Source organism: Antedon bifida, chromosome 5 (genome assembly GCF_963402885.1).
Source record: "Antedon bifida chromosome 5, ecAntBifi1.1, whole genome shotgun sequence".
In the NCBI taxonomy this organism is placed as follows: domain Eukaryota; kingdom Metazoa; phylum Echinodermata; class Crinoidea; order Comatulida; family Antedonidae; genus Antedon; species Antedon bifida.
Window position 1 is genome coordinate 6987914 of NC_136230.1, and position 24361 is coordinate 7012274.

A 24361-nucleotide genomic window follows, 5' to 3' on the forward strand; every position below is an offset into this window, starting at 1 on the left:
TGATGAATTGAGTAATGTTTGTACAATGAAATGAATACAGAGCCAGGTAAGGAATACCATGAAAACGTAAACCAAAGTGAACCAACAAAATATTTATACTCTACAAGGCATCAACCAAACAAATGTAATTAGATAGTGGGAATCAAAGACCGAATAAAATGGATTAACTAAACATATGTATGCAATTGGGGCTTCAATACAATATGTATAATTAAGAGAAAGAACACGAGACGAAAGAAAACATTACTAGTAAACCAGCCAAACGACTTAAAAAAAACCATAAATAACATTACATAATTAAATCGCATTAAACCAAGTAAGAGCGCAGAAGAAAAAGTAACGCTCTGTCTCCACTATCAAACCTTATGTGACCAAAAAATGTGATGTGATAATGTCATATCACTACCATATTTGGGAATATCACACTTTTGTTGTCAAACTAGTTTTATAGTGTAGACAGAGCTTTAGTATGATAAGTTCTTGATGTAAAGAAAAGCATAATGGTAAGGGAAATAAAGAAGAAGTCACTACAATTATCTACCCAAATAATATCTCTAAACAAATGATAATAGAATACGTTCACACGATAAATAGACAGAAAGAAATCAATTTCGATCCAAAATTCTTGACTTGAGAGAAGAAGACCATATCAGAGAATGGTTGATTTCCAGTCACACTTCCTTGTTTAATTAAACTTCAAATTAGCTCGTGAAAATGGTACAACAGATAACATGATGAGCTGCGGTGCCTAGTAACACGAATTAGAATCTCATTAGTGCACATAGAATCAAAATAAACGAGATAACACTACAATATATCATCAACGTGATACCAATACGACACAATGACAAGTTTCGCTAGTTCTTCATTATGAAAATGTTGTCTTGTTTGAATGCGACCATTGTTATTTTGCAATTCGTAAAGATAAGTATCTGCGCAAATTACATCTATCTAGGCTATCATTTCAATAATGTAGGGCAATGAAGGTATAGTTATCCTGAGGGTTGGGATGACCTAATAATCAACACGAGGGTTACCTACTCTTAATAGGTTTGCAGGAGAGTTTATATTCATTAAAAGGTGCACGAGGAAACGTACTTAGTTAAAACTGGACGAACGAAATGTAGTAACTATAAAACTAAGTAATTGGATATTAATAATCTGTGTTGATTATTTGTTAGTGAAACAAAAAGAACAAGAACTTGAACAAAATAAAATTAATCTCATCAAAAATATAATTAATTAGATCCAGGTTAACGTTTTTCAAGAATGGAATGAGTAGATAAAGAAACAGTGACACACAATTTGCTAATAAATAACGACAAGTTAGGTATATTGTCAACTATGAGTTCATTCATTCATTCAATAAACATTTATTTACAAAATCTGAATACATAGGAAAACAAGAAACAGGATTGTACAGAATTATAAAAATATGTTTCAGAAAATGAAGGCAAAAGCCGTGAAAGATGTTGGAAAACATTTTGAGTTGGGCGAGCCTTGACACAAATAAAAAAGAAAAGAAATGCATTGTAGAAAATAATAATAAATTTTATAATCTAAAATATGAATAACAGAAAAAAAAATAAAATCTGTTGGTACTGCAGATCGAGATATGACCGATTAATAAACATTTAATAAGTAGAAAAGGTGTATTTTTTTAATTTTAAGAGAAGTATCTTAGGGGAAGCAGATTTTGAAATGGAGGGTGGTAGGTTGTTCTATATAGCCTGGGTGCAGAACAGTTAATATACACATTTGCGGGAAAAAAGTATAGGAACATTTTTTTTTGGTTTTTCTGATAGAGTATACCATATAGAATGTCAGAAAAAAAAATCCCCATCCCAGGGTCTTGGGTAAATTTTTTTACGGAACTTTTAAATTGTGGCCTATATAACACACACAAATTCCTATTAACACACACAAATACCTATATATAGGGGATAGGGAAAATCAATTAACGGTTTTTGTTACTTGCAGTTGTGTTTTAATGATTAAAATTAGTAGAGGCTTAATTTAATACCTACTTCTCATAGTGGTTGATGAATCAAGTCGATACGATGACATCTTCAAATCGTAGCGTTTGTTTTATACGCATACCTATTCATACTGTATATTTTAAGGCAAATACTTTGTCTCTTATAAATGTGAAAACGTCTTTTATGTGCCGATGATTTAATTATCATACAGTTTTACAGTTTGCATGTACTATCAAGAAAAAATATTAGCACAAATTTGTAATTTGTAAATGGGAAAAAATCACAGAAGCTGAATGTATATTATTACAAACAAATATACGTAAGGAAAGCGTTATCAAATGTGTTTTAAAACACCACTATCGAATAGTATTGGTAAGCTCATTTTAGATTCATTACTTTAAGTGCGTATCTTTTTTTAATAAAGGAAAATACTAAACAAACTCAAAAATATCACATGTGCCGATATTCCCCTATCTATAGACAAATTAAACAAATTTATAATTATTCCATTCTGATGTGGGTTTATTTTGAGGATTTGGAACAAAGAACTATACACTAACTATATACTAAACACATTTGACAAACTTAGTATTGATTTATAAAATAATTATTTTCACAAATAAATTAAGTTATGAATTATGCGGAAACACTATTATCTGAATTTGTTCAAGTTGTTTCCTTATAATTATAGAATATTAGATAGCCGTGGATTAGAGGAAAGTGACCAGGCTGAAACTTAATTTAAGCCATCAGATTTGATCACCGCTATGACGTTTGGATTAATTAGTAGAGCTTTAATCAAGCTTAGGAAAAAATCGTGACCAAAATAAACAAATCGACTAATTCTTTTTTTAAAAAGTGGGAAATCATCATCTATATTTTCACAACTACTAATTACATGTGTTATTATACGGGATCATATCGTATTCCTGTAGTTTTGTTCAAGCAAAATACCAAATAATCATTTCATAACCTTTTAAGCATTGACCATTCATTTACTACATACATTCAAACGTATTAAGTAGGAACAATCAGAGAGTTACAGCCTCCACCAGGAGTAAACCGAGAAATATTTTTAAAGTACAGCCTAAATTGGTAAAATAATCATAAAAAGGGTCAAGAATTGGGATCCTGGTCTGGATTTCCTAAATTGGTAAAATAATCATAAAAAGTGGTCAAGAATTGGGATCCTGGTCTGGATTTCCTAAATTGGTAAAATAATCATAAAAAGTGGTCCAGAATTGGGATCTTGGTCGGGATTTCATATATTGAATCGAGTCTTCCGTGACCACATATCTTTCTATGGTTTAAATGTGGTAAAGATCCGTCTTGTAGTTTTGAGGTACGGACTAAATTAGTAAAATAATAAAAAGTGGTCCAGAATTGGGATCACCAAAATTGAATGGAGTCGTCCGTGACCAGCTGATATCCATCTGTAGTTTAAATTTGATAAAGATCCGTCTTTTAGATTTTACGTTATCCTGCTAACAGACAAACACACACATCTCAGAAAAATATAACTTCGTAGGCGGAGGTAAACATACACTAAACGTGAACTCGTAGAGTTAGGTATCCGCTATAAAAATACACATTAGTGAATTATCGGTACTAAATATTGATTAATTTCATTTTATCTTCTTCATTCAGAGAAGAGTCACTCTTCCCTGGTTGACTCTTGTAATTATAGAACTTTTATAGAGTTTTGGAAAAAGGACCACATGAATTGAAATATTATATTTGTGTTCCTTATTGATTATTGTAATGCGAGTGAACCAAAGTTAAACTCATTTTTCTTTTATTTCTCCTGAGACTGAATAAATTTAAATACTCATAAATACATAATATTATAGTAATTGATACATAATGAGATTTTCTTTTTTTTCGAATTTCCAGGTCAGATAGATTATTTTACGGAGAACTTTAATTTGCGTTACTTACAATCCATTTCCTTGGATTAGAAAAACTGATTATGCTACCCATTTTAATGTGATTTTCATTCTATACACGATTTCTATAGTGTGGTGTTGAAACTATACTGTACATTCATTAGCAGCTTACTCGGTAGAACAGTATAACTAGGTTATATCCTGGGTCATAAGTTACGTAATGTCCTATTTATTATTTTTATATATATTTTCTTGCGATTACTTTATAAAATACATTTTGGAATTCCTTGCATTTAAATGTGGAACATAAGCAAGCATAATACAAACTGTCACAGGTAGAAGACAGCCATTAACTGTCACTTCGCGATACAATATTTTTTAAATATGGTAACACAGAGATCCTGAAAACAATGGCTCACAAAAAAATATATGTTTTCGAGTTATCTCGGGTCTCTGATCTATTTTTCGAGGTCTTTCGTCGTAATATCATACAAGCAGTTAACTTTGAATAAAGCGATAAACCTCCTAACTTACAACACAGACCTCAGGCCACGAAGTACACGTAGACATTGTTCAGTACACTCACGCGCGCGCGCCTCGGGCCTTACATTAACGGTTGGATCTCTTTGTCTCTTTAAAAAGATAAATTTCCAGACAATCATTAAAAATATTCAATTATAGATGTAATTTACAATAAATATGTTGGCAATATATAAATGTCACCATCTCATTCAGTGTCATGCTTCTAGAATTTCTAAATTACACAGTCAACTCTGCGCATGCGCCATACTGTTTATTCAGAATGATATATTCAAGTTATTAGGCACAATGCATTTCGCAACTAATGGGTAGAGGTATCCTATAATTAGCGAGATAGCAGTATAATCTGTATTTATAAATTGTTCTGAATCTATGTGTCCCAATCGACTGCCTGGGGCTCGGACAGCCTCAACTAACCGAAGTTAGTAACGTGATGGGACTACACAACATGATGTTTTCAGAGTGTTGACTCAATATCTCTTACACCCCCTGGCAGTATAATGTCTGTAACAGTTACTGGTCATTGATTTTACTGCGCTACATCCCTGTGGAGGTTGACAGTCAATGTGTTCTGTAATATTCAGTTTACCAGTAATTCTTTTGGGTCTGTATCACTTGATAGATCATTTAACCATAATTGCTTAATGTAATGAAGTGTTTCTATTCAACTTCAACCAAAATTTAATCTACAAGTTGTTAACCTTAAGACTACAATTTCAATCTGTTAGATATAATATTATATAGTAGATCAATATGTTAATTATTCTTCGACCTGAAAAAATTATATTGAAATTCAATCGACTGTATAATTATTGTTAATTGAATCCTCAGGAAAAAAAAAATTCAATTTGAATATCTTCCTTTTGGAATGAAGACAGTTAGAGACAATTAAAGAAATCAATGAAACCCATTTATCGAATTATCGATTTTCTTACATTTTCGTAATTTCTCATTTCGATTTGTTGTAATTTAATGCTTTATTTACTAAGCCCAATGTCGATAGATAACAGAATTCCGTAACTTAGTAATGTTGTCATATGTTAATCAGTACTTAATCTAACATTAGGAATTGTAAGAAACTCTAACAAAAAAAATAATATGTGGTATTTATAAACATTACAAAAAAGTCAAACCAAAGAACAAGACAGAAGTCACATGCAAACATATTCCATATTAAACTTCCATGATACAGGCAGCACATGTGAAACATATTTTGCTGTATTAAGGATTTTACTGATACTCTATAGACAAATATGTTGTAATATTTGGATATACAGCACTGGGAATCAGGCGGTTATACGGTACCGTAAAGTAGTTCAATTTGTATGACACTTGTTATAATGGTATGTAACATACCAAGATAATAATAATAACAGTGTAGGCATATATACTATGTCACTTTTATACAGTCGCATGTGAGTGGCCGCAAGGATCATCAAACTGAGTGTATACACATCTGTTGAAATTGATATTGCAGAATGTTTGGTTTAAATTGTATTTGATACTAAATTCAATTTCATTTTGTGTAAAACTGAAGCTGTGAACATACTCAGAACGGCATTCTCATTTGAATTTACAACTCAACTCAATTAGCTAACTAAAATGTCGGAACCACAAGGTTCGTTATTTCCAAAGAACATCATATTAAATTCAGACTCAATTAGATAGAAGGTATACACTCTCGTTGCACGGCATTTTATTTTCAATAACAGTTAAAGAAGCTATTAAGTCAAATAAAAAAACCATCTAAATCATAATAAAAATAATTCGATGACATAGTATCTGATGTAACGATATCTGTAACTTGTTCTTGAAAACATTTACATCTACTAACGAATAATTGCATTTTATCGATGGGAGTTTTTTTTTATCGATACCGTCATAGAACAAACAGCGAGATATAGATATCCAACCGGCTTGTTTTAAGTTGGATGCCTTTAAATATCGAAATTCTACCGTTAATATAATTTACTCTTTTCTAACGCAACACTATCTTTTATTGCTTTTGGTTTGATGGGTCGGCGAGTGATGTATTTACGCAAGTCGCTAATGTAACAGACAAAAACATAAGTGTACCACTAAACCGATGTAATAATGTCCTTTAATTAGGACATATATGTCATCGCACATGCGCAGTAATTAATTGGAAAAAGTTTGGTAATTTAAACGTTACATGTTGGTTCAATTTGTCTACAGTGTCCGTCCGAATGTGTATGTACTATAATATATTTAATCATACAATAGATAGAATAATTAATAATTAAATTATAATGTTATTGTTTGCTAGAGTTCATTCACCGACGCAGAATGGCCAAACATGAAGAGAATGACAGTTTATGAATGCTGTATACATAATAAGTGTAACCAAACACTATATTGATGCTTGTACATTATTAGATACTTAGGTAAAATTGTACAGTGTTCATAAACCTTTTAATATGGAATCATGATATGAAATAGAAGACAAAATGAATTGTGAAAAATTACTATATGTAAAAACTTTACTTTAGTATAGTAAAGATCTAGGCTTACAACGTGGAGAAGAAACAAGGCCCCATACATGGCTGCAGTCGCGTGCTCAAATTTGAGTTAGTGTTTACCGACCGACCGACCGACATAGTGAGCTGTAGAAGAATAAAGAAGAAAATATGAAAAAATAGAATCATGATGGGATGTAAAAATATAAAAAGACAAGTAGAAAATATGATCTGGCTTGGAAAGTGGAAACAACGAGCATAACAAGCAAACTAAAGTCACGATGTGATGCTCAACCATGACAGTTCTTGTGATGTGTTCACATTGAAGATCATTGTTGAACAAATATGTATAGTTAATTTTGTACTAACAATCTCCATTTCATTTCATCTTTTTATTCTCTATGTTTTGCTTAGATTCTCTACACTGTTAAATAAAATCTGGTTCCGAATACACAGCATCTCCAAGACTGTACAGACCATTCCAAAGAGTAGTTTGAAGAAGTTTTCAAGGGAACGTCACTTAAGGAATTTTTTGGTTCAACAAAAAAGTTATCATTTTCCAATTTATCTACTCTGGCTGACACACTTCTGTTTGCAAACTCCGAGTTTGTCAAGAAAATGTTCCCGAAGTTTACTACTGAAGATCAAACTTTGGCAAACTGCAGAAAACAACCGCAGAACTCTACAATACACTTTAGTGAAGTTTTGGTGAAGTTTGTTAGAGTGTAGGTTATTTGATAAACCTTGATATTTTGTTTTACACTTGAGAATTAACAGGTATTCAACTAAATAAGTTTGTATTGCATAATCTTTTATTTACCTGTTATTAATCTTTTTTTACTCTCATTTATAGTAATTTTAATTGTATTATATGTCGCCAAGGTTTGGCGATTTTTAGGAGTTGATGAGTCTTTAAGCAGGTTATTCTTTTATATGGTGTATGTTATAGTATTGATGTTAAATGCCAAGCGTAACTAAACATTATGGTGATGTAGTAGTATGCATGCATCTTCTTCTTCTGGTATCATATTTGGTTGCAGACATTGATTACCATGTTGTTCTCCAGAGTTCACTGTTATATGCAGTTTGAATTAAATCGTTTTGGTGAGTGTTTGAGTGTTAAATTGGTTGTGAGAGATAAGTCAAACGTTGACGACCACGACCTTTTCTTTCTTCTACTTTTCCGCATAGTGTCAGCAGTTGTATTTTTCCTTTCCTATTATTATGTTTCGGAGATATTTCATTTGTCTTCTCTTAATTTCTTTTAGCAGACTTCGCTGATAATTGCATCTGTTGAAAATGTCTACATTTGACAACCATGTTTCTCAGTGATACTTTTAGTATTCTTCTCAAAAACCTCACATGACTCTATTCGTCTTGCTATGTCTTTTTTTATTGTCCAGCTTTCGCAGGCATACAGTAAAAATTGACCATATGTATGTTTTTGAATCGTACTTTTGTAGCCATATGCATATTTTTGTTTTAAGTTTATTTCTCATTTCCATGAATGTATTTGTTACTTCTTGCCTCTTCTGTTATAATATGACCAAGGTATATTTATGATGATAGGTGCTGCTTGTCCGCTGATGATGTTGTAGTTCAGGAGTGAAACATAATGCCACTGTATGTTTGTTCATAAAGTCGCCGAAATTTGTGTATTTACGCAGTAGTTTTTTCCTCTGTATATAACGCGTTACAGCTTGGTTGCAAACGCAATATTATTTGATGTAGTTTAGTATGTTAACTTCAACAGATATAATAAACTATCAACTATTTCATTCTGTTAATGGATATCGTTACTGTTCAATGGTCTTTCTCCCATACGTCACGCTTAAATGATTTTGTGTTTTTAAAATATTCAAATTGCTCTAAGCCTTGTTATCGAATTTTCAATTATCGAACTAATTTCCTTAATTGTGTAGCGCCCCCAGAGTATTATGATCAATAGACGATGTCTAACATATTAACTTACAAGGTTTTTGTGGCAATAAAGGGATCTTTGAAAGTGCCAAAACACTTAGGTATTTCTACCAAATCCTTTAGTATTACCATAGATCAAATACACAAAAACTACTATTCATTCGTTTCATTTCTGCGTATACAAACTAATTTTACTTTTACACGTTTAATAGTATGAATGCGATTATGTCTAGTTCTGAAGATGAAATAAATATTGATTATGCAAGATTGCGTCAAATTGAAGTATGATTGGCTAAAGGTTTATACAAGTATGTATCGTACATAATGATTTGATTGGTCAACTGTGTGCGCAGATTATTAGGTATGTGATTGGTTAAAAGTTTATACAAGTATGTATCGTATATAATGATTTGATTGGTCAACTGTGTGCGCAGATTATTAGGTATGTGATTGGTTAAAAGTTGATACAATTATGTATCGTATATAATGATTTGATTTGTCAACTGTGTGCGCAGAGTGTTAGGTATTTGAACAGATTGATTATCCGATTGGTTAAACTGTGGTCCTCTACGGTATTGTATTACTGCTTTTGATTGGCCAACAGTGTGCACAGATTGTTAGGTATTTGATTGGTTAAAAGGCTGGGCAATAATGTATCCGATTGGTTAAACCATGGAGGTATAAAACCTCCAAGGTTAAATTGTAGTTCTATAGAATTGATTGGATAGGTGTACAGTACACCGACGGTTTTCTTCCAGAAACAATTTTTAACAGTCAGTTTCTAATTTGTTTAAAATGATAACAAAATAAATCAATAACTATGCTGCAATTCTTTCTTCTTTTCATTTCGTAAATATACGGTCTCTCACTTATCTATTTGAATTAATCCTGATACCGGACGGAAAAGCTCACAAAACGCATGTATTATACGTGGTACGATAATAATATTAATAATTAAACAATTTTATCTTCAATTTATTTAATTATTCATAATATTTCTGCAATGCGCTAAATCACAAAGAAGGGTGTTAGTTATGAAGGCGGTGATTTTTTTAAAAATTCTTTGTGTTGATTTTTCGATGACTATGCTGGTTACTTATTTCACTACAAGGTTGTGTCTTGACTGAATGTATATTCAGTCAAGTCAAATGGCCGAGCGGTTAAGGCAGGGGCGCCGTTTACCGTACCTAAAGAGCCAACAACATCGGCAAGGGTTCGAGGCCGACTCGCTCCTAGTTCTGGTGGTGGAACAAGTCTTCTCGGATAAGGACTATAAACCGTAGGTCCAGTGTACACATTTATAACCTGTGTGCACTTTAAAGAACCCAGTTCATTATTCGAAAAGAGTAGGGGGTTACCCCGGTGAACTGGTTCACAAAATAGCCCCTGTATCAGGGGGATTACCACCTATCTGACAGGACAGTGATTAATTCACTATTGGTAATCCTTGGCCACATTGCCTAAAGACATAAAATAAAAAAATATTATTAAGAGAGATGGAAACCCCTTGGTAGTCGGGCGTTTGCATATTAAACATAAAAACCGGGGGTCAAGTCTCTGTTCAGCGATATTTTGTCTTTCTCACGCATTTCTTATCTTCCCTGTTTACACCGATTTATCAGCAGACCTGTACGAATAGAGTTTCTTATTTTTCCGTTTAAATTTATAATAGTATACACATAGCCATTTGGTGAATTTTGTCAAACTTGATCAACGTTAAATATTATAATACTGAGAGATGTTAAGCCACTTGCGATGCTGATACAGTTTTCGTACATTTCTACTAATTGAGTCGCAAGTCGTAGGACCTAAAGCTTTGAAGATCGGATATTAAACTAGCTTTAGTTAATGTATAGAAAATCGACAATGAATAATGATTATTAATGTCATATAATGTCCGCACTTGCGATTTTAAAACCATTGAAAATAGTTCATATGCAATATAGCACGAACTGCGGGCTAATTATCGTAGCCAAATTATGTCCTATTACATGCGGACGTAACACCTTTGATATCAATCACATCCAGCAATAAATCAGTCACGTTGGGGGCGCCTAGCCTGTCCGTGTATATATAATAGACTGACCAATAAGAATTAACGATATAGCGTATCCATATAAGCAGTCCCTATCTCTATCAATAACTGTTCACCATTTTTTATTCGTTGACTGATTAAGAATATCCATCATTCTAATTCTATATCCATCGTAAATCAACGACAGAGGATAGGTGATCACTCTCCGCGCGCAAATTCTTCATCTTCGTCGTTCCCGTTCTCGTCTGCTGTCAAATGAATGATTGAAGCAATAATGCCGTGTGTTCATTTTTCAATTTTATAAGTTTAACAAAGTTGTATTTGAGATGCATTTGTACAAGAGAAAAGGCCATTATTTTCACTAGAAATGTGCTGTTATAAGTTGTCATTATTCCGTGGTTTAGTCTTAGCTAAAAAAACACTATACTCGTCAGCCGCGACATATATTCAACTAAGGATAGTTCCAGATAAACAATTGGTTTTTTTTTTATGGGGGTTGGAGGTTGTGACTTTATTTTTTTTGTATTACTAGGGCTTCTTTCTCCTATTCAGAAATTAATGTAATCTCTGATACTGGCAGACATTTGAGACCATTCAATTAAATCGCAGAAAAATTCTTCTTAGTCAAAATATTGACAAGTTACATTATGGTTCAGAAATTGCATTTGTATTTTTTGAATATCAATATCATACATATTCAAAGTCGATAATCATTCAATTAGCTATTATTATTAATCATCAGATTCAGATAATATATTCAAAGGAGAGAGAGGAACATATTGACGTGCATATGTCTGAAATTACGACTTGATAGATAGTTTGCAATGTATCCGACAACAGCGAAATAACAGATATGTGTATCGCATTATTGCATAGCACGTATGGTGGTTATAGTCACACCTGCACGCACTAGTACTAGTACTATTTACCGTATTAAGATTTTTACATCATTGGTTTCAGTGTATTGAATCTGTGAGGTGGGAATTGGGAAATGCCATAACTAACACTCACGAAATTTCGATGATGTTTCTAGCTAAGTTAAAGCTGAATAATAAAAATGCACAAGGTCTACGATTTTCAGTGATATTTCATTATGTGCCAGACCATTTAATTTACAATCTATAGAAGATTCTAACTTAACATGATGAACTAATTTTAGAAAATAACAATTTGACAAGAGAACCAATTTTACAATCTATATAACTTAAAACAATAATTATACAAGAACACCTAATTTACAAGAGAACCATTTTACAATGCAACATATTTACAACAAAAACAATTTTACAGTAGTACCGTATTTAACAAAGAGAACCTAATTTTATAAGAGAACTGAACGTTAATTATCGACCCTACTTTATAGAACCTGTGAGCAGCAGCCGGACGCCGGTGATATAGCCAACACAGACAACAGATGTGATTTAAGCACGTGTACCATATCATTTGTACACACAACGCGTTATATTCCATTTATGATTTTATGATCTATTATATGTTTTTCTATTCATTATACAAGTTAGCCGTCGCAGTGTAATATTCGCTGAGGCAAACAAATCTTTGATATCACTTTAGCAATTGATATTACTTTTATTTCGAAATACATTAAAATGAAAAGTGAAAAAAAGAAAACTAAATGGCAAAGCTAGGTCACGTGTTAGCCAGAAAATTACGATAACAAAATTGCTGTTCAGTTAAAATCATCTCGTTATAGCGCAACAGCAGCATTATAAAGATACGAATGTCTAAAATCCAGTGCTCACCGTGTTTTTTTTTATGATTTAAGCGATTGATATGTTTAGTTTATCAATATATTCTAATACGTACGAGGCAAATACTGCATCATTAATGTATTAATGTATAAAACGCAGTCACGATTCGCTATGTAAACCTCTATGTTTATAATGAAAATATCGAAAACCCGTCATTTGACGAGGCTATTTAAATAATATTAAAACTAATGCTCTCTAAATGGCTCTAAATAACAAATACCACTTCAATCTGTAACGACATGGCAATAGGTAAATTCTTACACTATAAAAAAAAGATATGAACTAACTGCTGTTTAAATGTCATAATGTTTATCAAATAAGCTATAAAAAAAGATATTAGTTATGAAAATTGCAGACGTTTTGTTTTAATAACAGTATGGAATACGGTTTAACAAATTCGGCGTTAAAAGGCACGGCATCGACATGTTGTTCAAGGAGAAGCGGACGCACAAAGAGAGACATAAGTTATACACGTGCGTATAACGTAACATTCACTAGTTTTTGTATAAAGTGTTCTTTTACTGACGAATTCTGCCCACTTTTTACAAGAAATGACAGTAAACCTATTCTGAACAATTATTGTTAATTTCACATGTCATTTCGTTCGTCATCGGTAACGATTAGTTCTGTACATTACCAATGTTCTTCAGTGTGAACACACATCTCAAGTTAAATATATTGCGAAGTTTGCTTGCTGTGTTTGCTTTCTAGGCCTAGACGTTAATTTCGTATTTTTAATTATTCCATCCAGGGAAGAGTGAATTCTTCCCTAATTCCATCCCATATCATGATTTCATTTCATTCATATTTCCATATTTTCCTACACAACATGAGAAGATTCTATACTTTCTATAAAGCAATACTAATTACGAGAGTGTTGTATCACGTGTTTGAAGGAAACATTGAGTAAGATGAAAAGAGACTATTATTTGTATTAAAACTGTGAAAATTTGAAAAGGTGAAAACTCCATCAATGTCTCATCTAAAGAAAATGTATATTTTGGCTTAAAAAATGTCATTACTACGAACACGGTGCTAACATACACAATTCAGCTTAGTTTAATAACTACGACAAGTGACTCGTTATAAATGACAAGATACTGCACTAATTAAGAATGTGCTAATCAATAGCGTTTTAAAAAATAACTTACCTGGATTTATCGACGGTGTATACACGTTTAAATATAGGCAATCCTCTGAAATGTTCTTTACAAAGGGTCTTAAATTTTCTAGTTGTCTTTTCTTTCGAGGTGTCATACCCGGTGTAATTTCGAACGATTGTGGACAAGCAGGCCCAAAATTAAAGGCATCACGCTGCTCCCATTTTACAGGACTTTCCGGTGCACTGAATCGTCGTCGTCCTGTTGGTGGGGCGGCGTACGGTATACCTAGAAATTGGTATATTTCCGATATCTCTTCCGACGCTGGTTTTACGCGGAGGCCGCGTAACCTTCCAAATGTTGTATTTACAACTCCGTAACCGTCACTGCAAACAACTACACGTGTTGAAACTACAGCTGTGAGTATGATCAAAACGGTTATACACTGGATAACACAACACCACATGGTGAGAATATTCCTTGCCACTATATAGTAAAACAATAGTGATTAGCGGTTCAGCAATTTTAAAAAAGGAAGCGTGGAATAAAACAGTTGTGTATGTACAAGAAACTTCAACTACTTGTTACATATCACTGGAATATGTCACAACTTCTCTACGTCTGACTTAATAACTGTCGTGCCTACCATTTTGGTGGACTGCTAACGAGGCTGTGGAATATATAAAAAAAAGAACTGTAATCAATTTAAGTGCGAGCGAGAGCTAATGAACCATGCGGTGAATAATTCCTGGAGTGCAAGAAGCATCTACAACTCCTACTACTATCGGTAACCCTATCAAACGTAAATACAACAATCACAATTCAATCAATATTGTCAGTGAGGGCGCATGCTTTATGAATTCAACCAACGAGTGAGGTTCGATCAAACTCGGCAGACGATACGGCAGATGATGTAATTACCCTCGAAGTAGTTTTCTAACATCGTACGCCGTTAAACTGTGAAGTGTTGCCGGTGATAAAATGCGGCCCAAATCTGTTATTAGTTGTCGAGAGATACATCCATATCGTTCACGACGATGTTGTTTGAACTGACATGATGTACACTCTGAATGACCAAGTGTTTCACGTGATCAAATTAAATAAAGACAATACCATTTATACCAACTATACTGGCTATATACACGTTAATTATCAATAGACGGCAAATTACAAACTCATTACAGACAGACGATAACTAATAGACATGAAATCTTCGCAATTATCATTCATCAAATTTGTTATGTTATAATCTGCCTACAAAATGAAAGAGGTTTTGCATAGTATTGTTCACATGCTAATTGGGCTAAGGTAATGACAAAAGAATTTCTAATCACTTGCGACATTTCTATAACTTTAGATGACACAAATGTGAAGTGTACAAAAAAGTAGTTTTATGTCAATAATGTCAGGTAATGGAATGATCTATAGTGCATGTGAGTCTGCAGAAATAGATACACTCATGACGACATTTTCTTATTTTTATTGATTGAGACAGGTGTAGAAAATGGAAACCACAACGCGTTCTTAGTATATATCTTTATCGCAAACTGACGTCATATATTCGCGTACAAATTTGTTTTAAATTATGTACAAAACGTCATAAGAAATAGAATTACTGTAGTATCTGTTTGGAATGTGTGGTAGGTTAGCATGGATTAATGTTATTTGCAAAGTAGACATAGAAGAAAAATGTAGGCTCAACATTTGACTTCGACTTCGCGAGAAGTTATAGCCTCTTTAACGGTGCTCCTGAGTCTTCGATTGGTGTTTTTTCTCTCGGAATGGCTTGGACAATCAAAAAAAGGAGAGCGCTCCGAATCAAGGTCATTTAGAAACGCGGAGATTCGAGAAATGTTACTTGTTCTTTAAAACAGAAGAGTTCATTGTAAAGTGTTCACATTGATGATAGTAAAGTATGACGTATCAGTAGAGATTATGGATTACAAGTCACTTTTCAAACAGAGATGAGGAATAAGATGAAAAAGGCACGGTTCATTGAGCAGGAGTATTTTGTTGGATGAAAGAAAATCCAAAAGCTTATCTGGGAAATGAATGAATTGATGTACTCACGTAAATTGGAATATATGATATATATATATATATATATACATTCATACATATTATTTAGTCGCAAGTTTACATATCTTGCATAGAGCAAATACAACATATTTTTTTAGTCTACACTGTTTACTAGAAAGAATAAAGAGTACGCAGATGGGTTATCTGGGACATTCTACTCACATAAATTGTAATATGTATTGGATCGACATTTCAGAGATCTATCCTCGAAAACTGTAATTCTTCGGAGTAACTTTCTGAACATTGTGAAATGTACGTGCTAAGCCTAAAACGATTGATTTTGGTAATAATTAACCAAAAATTGTAGTGACGAATTTCGGACACTGAAAATATTAACAATTGAATATATCAATGTATGCAAATCATTGCTTGTAAGGCCTGACATTAAGTTTTTATATGTGATATTCAATCTGAGACCTTTTATTGAATTTGAATCTTATTTTTAACTTGGACCGTGAAACATGTGTGATATGGATGGGCCTTAGCTTGACATGAAACAGTACCGCAGTTTCTCGTTCTTAGACATGACACCATAAGTGAATATGTTGGCAACCACTTTCTCCCTTGGACAAATAAAAATGCTGTATGATTCTTGTTTAATTTATATTTCAAATTTAATTTGTTTTAAGATAATCGCTTTAGATTATCCGCATTAAGCACGTATTGTGTCTCTTTTAAATTATCTTTAATTATTTAAATTTGTTTGAATAAAATACCATAAATAATAAGTTTATTCATAAACGCATAATATAGATCTATGTTTAGCTTACGTTATTATATTATATCCGTGAGTTTCGTGAATATCTCATAAAATATTTAATTTATAAATTAATAACACTTGCATACAAAAGTACACCTACCTATATAAATAATTCATGAACAGCAGAGCTCATCGCTGATGCATTATTACAATATTACTTTAAACATGCGACGGATCACGTAAAGAAGATTCGTTTTTTTTCTGACATCTGAACTGTAAAAAGAAAAGGTCATTTTAGATAGTGTAACATCTGTCCTGGAGCTTTGGTGAACATTAGAAGTCAAAATAACCTTTAGTAAAACGGTAGCAGTAACTGAAGTAATAACATTCTATTCCTATTTTAACATTCATTAAGTAGATATTTTTTCAGAGAAAACAAATAATTCTTTACAAATCAAATACCATAAAATACCAACCCTTTAAGATAAATGACCAGAGAAGGAGATTGGAACACCCTAAATACTATTAAATGCATTTCTTATATGGGAAATCCAGTAAATATGCTTAGAACACAAGTATGTACATACACACACGATAAGATATTCTATTTTGGCCTACTGTCTCATAGTTTTGACAGAAATCGTTTTTCGCACTAGGAATAAAACGTGGGACGCCAGGGCGTATTTAAGATGACCAATCACGAGATGATGGATCATATCCTAGCATAAAAGTGTGGGGTGGGGGGGGGGGGGGTGGCACAGGGGATAGTCGTAACAGTATAACATTTCAGAAAATAAACCCTAGATGATACAATAACATGGTTATAGCACTGTAACTGTCGAAATAACAGTTTATTTCGACAATTGCAGATAATATTAGAGGAACGTTGCTGTCGAAATGTGTGGGGGTCGGGTAACAAAATGTTCTCTTTCCCGACTGGCTGGATATATGCCTTTTATTTAAAAAAAACTTAATTCAGAGATATATTATAATATGTCTATAAAATTCACTCAGTCATTTTTCTTCAATCCATCAATGTCATTTATTAATAACACAAGCAATTAAATCGTGTACTTTATTGTTTCCAAGGATACAATTCATAATATTGATCCTAACACAGTTCTCTATATGTATGAAATCCTTATATATAAATATACGATAATATTTAAATCAATATCAAATATTTTGTGTGTAAACATGATTATGATAACTCATACCGTATAAAGTAACTCTACCGTGTATTAAGCGTAGACCACCAACACATAATCGAAAAGGAACGAAACGTTGTTTTGTTGTTCTTTTTAAAGTTAATTTAAGAAAATCTATATTCATTTTAATTGTGAACATTAAAACTTACCCAAATCCAATTATAGCCCTACTACTTAGTATTTTTCTTACAGGCATATCTTGCTCCGGAAATTCACTTAAATATATAATCAATCAATCGAATAATAAGTGCTACAGTGGAATGGAACTGTAATAGAAGCACCCACCCGCAAAGTCGCAAATAAACGTCGTAGTAAACCAGTAAAAACAATTCAAGACCTACGATATAAACACAAATAACCACAATAAATGTGTTTATGCAATTTGTCATCAGCATATCATGCATAATTATAATAAATAAAAATATACACGATAGTAACTGCATTCATTTTGTTGTTCGGCCTAATCGATATTCTATTTTTATATATTACTTGCCGTAAGAATAGTAATCATTAATGACTAAGAAACATATTTTTAACAATAGTTGAGTATTGTGTTAGTGTTCCTGTGGATCTAATGAACTTGCTATATTATTGGATTTTATGTATGGTTCTATACAAAATTAGATTGACGGATACAAATCGAGCAAATTGCAATGGTAAATATCTATTTAACGCACTTTAAGGCGATTCCATTCTACTACTATTCAGGAATTGTACAGACCACGTGACATGCTTATATAATGCGAAAAAAACAATCTTTAACGTTGTACGTCTCCAACATAAGTATACTACGCTGGTATAACAACATTATATTAACACTTTTACTGCTAAAAAATAAAACAATTATTATCGCCTGTTTTGTATCGGCTTGTGTTGTAACTACAGGAATAGTAATGATACATAAAGCCTATTATTACTTTAAAAATTAAAGTTAAACTCCTTCAAATGGTTTTATATCGAACTGTCCGTCTAAAATAATGCAGCACCACAAGAAATCAGAATAAAATATCGACATATATAATGGCAACATAATAATGTATTCATGTGAATATATGTATTTTGATATAGAGGGCGCTTTCAAGAAACAAATGGCGACAGCGTACACACAGCTTATATGTTTAAAAAATATTTGGTTGGAAATTGGATTTTGATCAATAAATCAACTAATGAAGTATTTAATTAAGTCATTTTCAAACTTAGCAAACTTTAACATAGAGGGCGTTTTATAAAAAAATTCCGACAATCCCTAACTAAACCAGGTCTACAGTATATACTTATATCATTTGGAAATTATAATGAGCGATTTTCCACATTAATAAGTATTTGGAAAGTGTAACTTAAACAAATTTTGAACAAAAAAAATTATAAATTATCTAGTTAATATGTAAAGCGCCATGCATTTAGCGTATGATAGGTCTAATTATAAGGCCTATACATACGATACGAGCATTATAACACAAAGCAATAGCACATAACTTTCACCCTAATACATTTTCTATAGTCTGTTAAGAAACAGTATTCATACCGTTAATCACTACATGCATTCTAATCAACTTCTAATCATACATACTGACGTGTCAGACTATCAGTGGTGAGAAATGATGAATTACAACTATATATTATAGCTAACTATTTTATATACGAGGGAATGTCTACATGTATCAAAACAACACCCGATTCTCGGTGGGCCTTCTCTATCCTATATTTCTCCAGGTTCACATATACATCGCCTAGTATCATGGACCATAACCTATACCCTTAATCTAAGCATAGAGATATAAACCATACCTGACACAGTCAGATCACATGGGACGCTGTATTACCAAATATTCCTATGATACATCCTGATTGTAAAGAAACACAATTTGTATGGAGTACCCGTTGGCAACACATTTTAAAGATTAGATATACTTTGCTTGTGTGAGAATACTTCGGGAATAATACAGCAACACATGTGGCGCCTGTCTCATGGTAAGATTATTAAAGTATGATATCAGGTGATATAGGTGGAAGTCTAGGCGTACTGCAGTGGGTTAATAGGCACCTTTGTTTTCCAAATAATTGTATATAATCGAAAAAACACTTGACACGCATATTTATTTTGTATTTGAACCATGAAACGATTTTTACATTTAAATTTGGCCTTTAAAATGCACATCTGTACTGTCTGGAGAATCATTCAATAAATCTGTTAATACAGTCTCTATATTTATATTATTCAAAAATCTGTCTCGTTTTTATATATTTTTTTTCAGATTGTAACTGGTCACGTGTCTATTGCATTGACACTTATGTAACAGTAATTGAAAATAACGAATAGTGAGAACATCCGAGGCAATGAATTTAAAGTGGTTTTCCGAAGGCCTCAACAGAGTGAAGGGCGTTAATAAAAATTACATTTTCTACATGCTGATCGAGCACTGGTAAATGTCCTATACATGACTATTATCTATTGAAATTTATTCAATTCGTAAGACTCAAATCAGTAGTGTCGAGTGTGTATTTTGTCGCCTTTTCCTACAAGTCAGCAAATGACTTGTACCATGTAACCATAAGTAGTGCAAGTTTTAAATTAGCAATGCATGCTAGCGTGTATGCATGAATTGTAGGAATAGAGTACAATTCACAATTCACTTTGTAGAACAGTTTTCCATGGCAGTGTTTTTTGGTGGCATAGTGCATCCTTTAACTTGTAGAGACCTTTTCATGACATAGGCGCATAATATCAAGTTTTGAAAACATTCATTTCTACGCATGCTCATATATGATGAGCGTGCGCAGCATGTATTTTAAATTGACAGCTAACTCATAACACACGTATCAGGGCTCGAGCATACTTTAAGCATACACGGTTTAACAACCACTCAGACAAGAAGGATCTTACAATTTATGTTTAATTTAGACGTCTTACCAAACATCTTTCATGATGCCTTCTATGTGATCAATTTAAGAAGACAGAGCTGATCACATTTAAGCTTAAAGTCTACTACAAAACGCTAGGCCTACTTCTCTATTCACAGTAATAAAAAAAACTGCAGTTATAAATGTTCACAACATTGTATGTATATGTTATTTCTTAACCAAGAAAACGACTAACATTATTTCTATAAGTGTGAAAAACGTATACACCACAGCAAACTTCCATTAGAAAGACATATTTATCAGTAAAATAGTAGTACAGTATATATAGTTTAATATATTCTAACACACCTTTTTTGCAATTCAATTTTAATTTCAGACATTTTATATTGATTTTTTATAATGTTTCTGATTTATCATTTTGTATATGTGCAGTTTCCATTTTCATCACAAACATATAATATTTTATATTCTAACTGTTTTATTAAACTTGGTTTAAGAAGATCATTCTGTTGCCAAAACCACACTGTAAACATCTCAAGTATCATTTTAATTCCGAAAGGTCAAGGGTTATGCATATGAACTTCCTCCAAATTTATACTGTTATAGTATAAACACAGGAAAATTGCATTTATATAATTTTTTAAAACATTAAAACAAATGAGGCTATTGCAAAAAAAAATTAGAAACCTCCAAGTATGTGCGGTATTTCACAAATTAAATAATATATCAATTACAGAAGACCAAAATGAATAAAAAGTCTGTTAATTGACATTAAAAATAATAGTTTAAAAAAAAGAGGCTTTCTAATTTTCTAATTTCTCAATTAGCTTCGCTTTCTAACTTTACTAAAGACAAAATGTTTCATATAGAATGCCTTTCTCAGCAGAAGTTAGGACAACTATACGAAATGAAATACTCAAATTTTTATTTACTTACGAAAAAGTACAAAACACTCGTTCACCACTGAAAATGTGTTCTTCCACGAGTCCGTGAAAAAAATGTGGTCTATAACAGTTTTCTGCTATTCAACTGTTAATCATAATTGATGTGGATGTACACGTGTGTTTACGTAATACAATGTATTGAATTATGTGATTTTAAATGAATGAAAGAACATATAGGCCTATGGAAAACTAACATTTACTTTTAAAAAAACACCAAACCACTAAATCGCAAAACAAAAAAAAACTAATTTAACAATTAATAAAATCAAAATTTGACCAGCGCTCTATTACTTACTATTACAGTATAATTCTTGTGGTTTGTGAACGCGAATGATTTCTATCGAAGCGGCGTGCCGCGGCGTACTTTCAATTTATGCAGCAAGCTCCCGTATTTCCATAATCTTGGATTCATTTAATTATCTAATCATTGTTAAACACGATGCATCACTCTCGTAGCGAATGTATATGATCGTATTTGCACAGCATTCAATACAAAAAAAAGGTCGAGTTAGGTATTCCATAGTATTGACGTAATAACTGTTCACTTTATGGGACAGGGACAATTAAGATCAGGCAGAAAGTGCTCCCAACGGGCGCGCTAAGGAGTCACAATTATGAATCTGTGATTGGCTATAAGTGATAGGAAATTATTTGTATTTCCCCTCATTTTGTTGATCGCTTTCCGTTCCCTAGGTGCGATTAGTGTTTCAGATGACGAACAAACAGTTTTAAATCAATCGATATTTTCCAAAACGACCGAGAATTATGCTGATTTTATTCTCGTTCTGTTAAGCGTTTCATGTCTGTCTGTCGGCACAAATCCTACTAACTTTGAAGAATTTAAGAAATATGATATTTATGTTTTACTGAGTTATCTCTTTTCCATCAATCCGGCAAAAATCTTTTAATGCGTAAAGTTGAATAAGGCACAAAATGGCGACAGTGATTGTATGTACGAAAATAAGTTCATGCTTTATCACATTCCTTATATTGATTATTTCTTACAACGACTTTCAGAGGCTGACGCAGTGCGTTGGTAGTGTGCAGTTGATTATTGCGTTTCGGACGCACGCGTCACGTTGATTACATAATACACGTTTAGGATCTTGTTTCAATAAATGGAATGATGAATGCGAGCTCAGATAACTTGTGGACATATCAAACCTTCTTACAACAGCATCAAATCACCTTCTATCAATCTATCTAACAATTGTCTCGTTTTTCAAATCGTTAAATACAATATCACTTTCATCATACAAATCTAACAGTTTTATATCAATGTATGCTTTGTAACAAAGAAAACATCTACTGTAATTGCTAAAATAATATTTCATCTCCGATATCTCCATTAACTTGACAATGTTATTTCTCGAACAGATATCGAACGCTCAGGTAAATGGCGACAAGCTATATAACAAATTCTAGAACTAACGATTTAAGTACCGATATTTGATTGTTTTTACATTATAATTATGCATTATTACTATTGAGCTAGCCATTGTATACTGGACTATTGCCCCAAGTTGTTTAGTGAGTTGTGTTATGTTGAAATAATTAGCAAGAACTTCAAACAGAACTTTTCTTCAAATTATACAAGTATAAGCGAGTTATATCAATTCAATCGAATTGAATATTATACAGTAATTTTACGTTTACTTAGGGTTCATTTAAACCACTCATTTGCCGAGTGAATTGACAATTTAAGCTTGTTAATTTTTTTTAGAAAAGAATGTTCATTCTAGTTAAGAGTCTGTCTTCTTTGATGATATCTCTAATCTGTAAATTTCAGAGGAAATCTTTTCCTCAATCTTTACATACAGTAAATCAACTCACACGAAGATATCATTTTACTAAATCCGATTCGCTCTATTTGTAGGAACTGTGAGATTTGTGATGAGGGGGTTGGTGATTAGGTTGAATTATTGGAGGAGACCAATTTATTTGCCAATTTGGACAATAATAATCACTTAGTCTCGAAACTTTTTCGATGACTCAGCTCCCGCCAACTTTCTCCTGTATTGTATAGGTATTATTTAATTTAGGGCGCATTTTAATGTTGAACGATGCCACATAAGTACAGTGACAAAATAAGTCACAAAAGCATTGGCATATAGAAAGAAAACTCTCTAATGATTAACTCACAAGAAGTTCTATTACGACTACTAGGTATCTCTAATTGTTAAAATTCAATACATCTTCCGCCTGGCCTACATCGCACTATAGGTAACTTATTAGCTTGTCAGACCATCTCTTATAGTCTCATAGGTTATAGTCATCCTAAAGAGACACATTCAGTTAGCAGCCTTAATGTCTTGACATACTGAACTAAACATCAGACAATTTAAATAAGCAGAGCAACTTATGAGTATTTCAGACGACGTTGTGTAACAGTCATACTATTCCACATTTCATTTCATTCATTTCGTCAGAAAAGAACAAATACATAACAAAACAAATATAAAAAGAAAAGAGTTCAAATTCCATATGAAGAAATGTAAAGTGGCTCACCAAAATGTAAAATGAAAAGAGATGCAGTTAGAAGCAAGAACGAAGTCGCTGTATTTTTTCGAAGATTATTAGAAAATAAGAACGTAACACTCACTTAAAAAATCTGAATTCCGAAATACTATATACATACTTTTTAAAAAGTCACCATAACATTTTAAACACGTTGACTATTTCAGATAAACCATTCGTTGAGAAAATAACACGACAAATACAAGCTGACAAGTATTTTTATATTATATATACGATAAATAAACGTTTATTACACAGAACAAATGTTTATGTCGAACAATGCATATTTCGAACACTATTGTAGTTTACATATTAGTGTCAGCAATATAATATATAGTTATTAGG

The 24361-nt window shown here is 32.4% G+C and overlaps 1 protein-coding gene across 3 annotated transcripts in view; it reads right to left on the reverse strand.

The window, feature by feature from the left end:
- The window catches only part of LOC144842937 (neuroligin-4, Y-linked-like), a 57622-nt gene that overhangs the window by 14246 nt on the left and 19015 nt on the right, over positions 1-24361 (reverse strand). For 2 of the 3 annotated variants that reach the window (XM_078699554.1, XM_078699552.1), the window contains exons 2-3: positions 16646-16758; positions 13758-14376 (exon numbers count right to left, since the gene is read on the reverse strand). In XM_078699554.1, coding sequence (XP_078555680.1) covers positions 13758-14172 — 415 coding nt within the window. In that variant the 5' untranslated portion in view covers positions 14173-14376; positions 16646-16758. Of the gene's footprint in view, positions 1-13757; positions 14892-16645; positions 16759-24361 lie in introns of those variants that run through there. The other variant, XM_078699553.1, reaches the window with a different exon arrangement.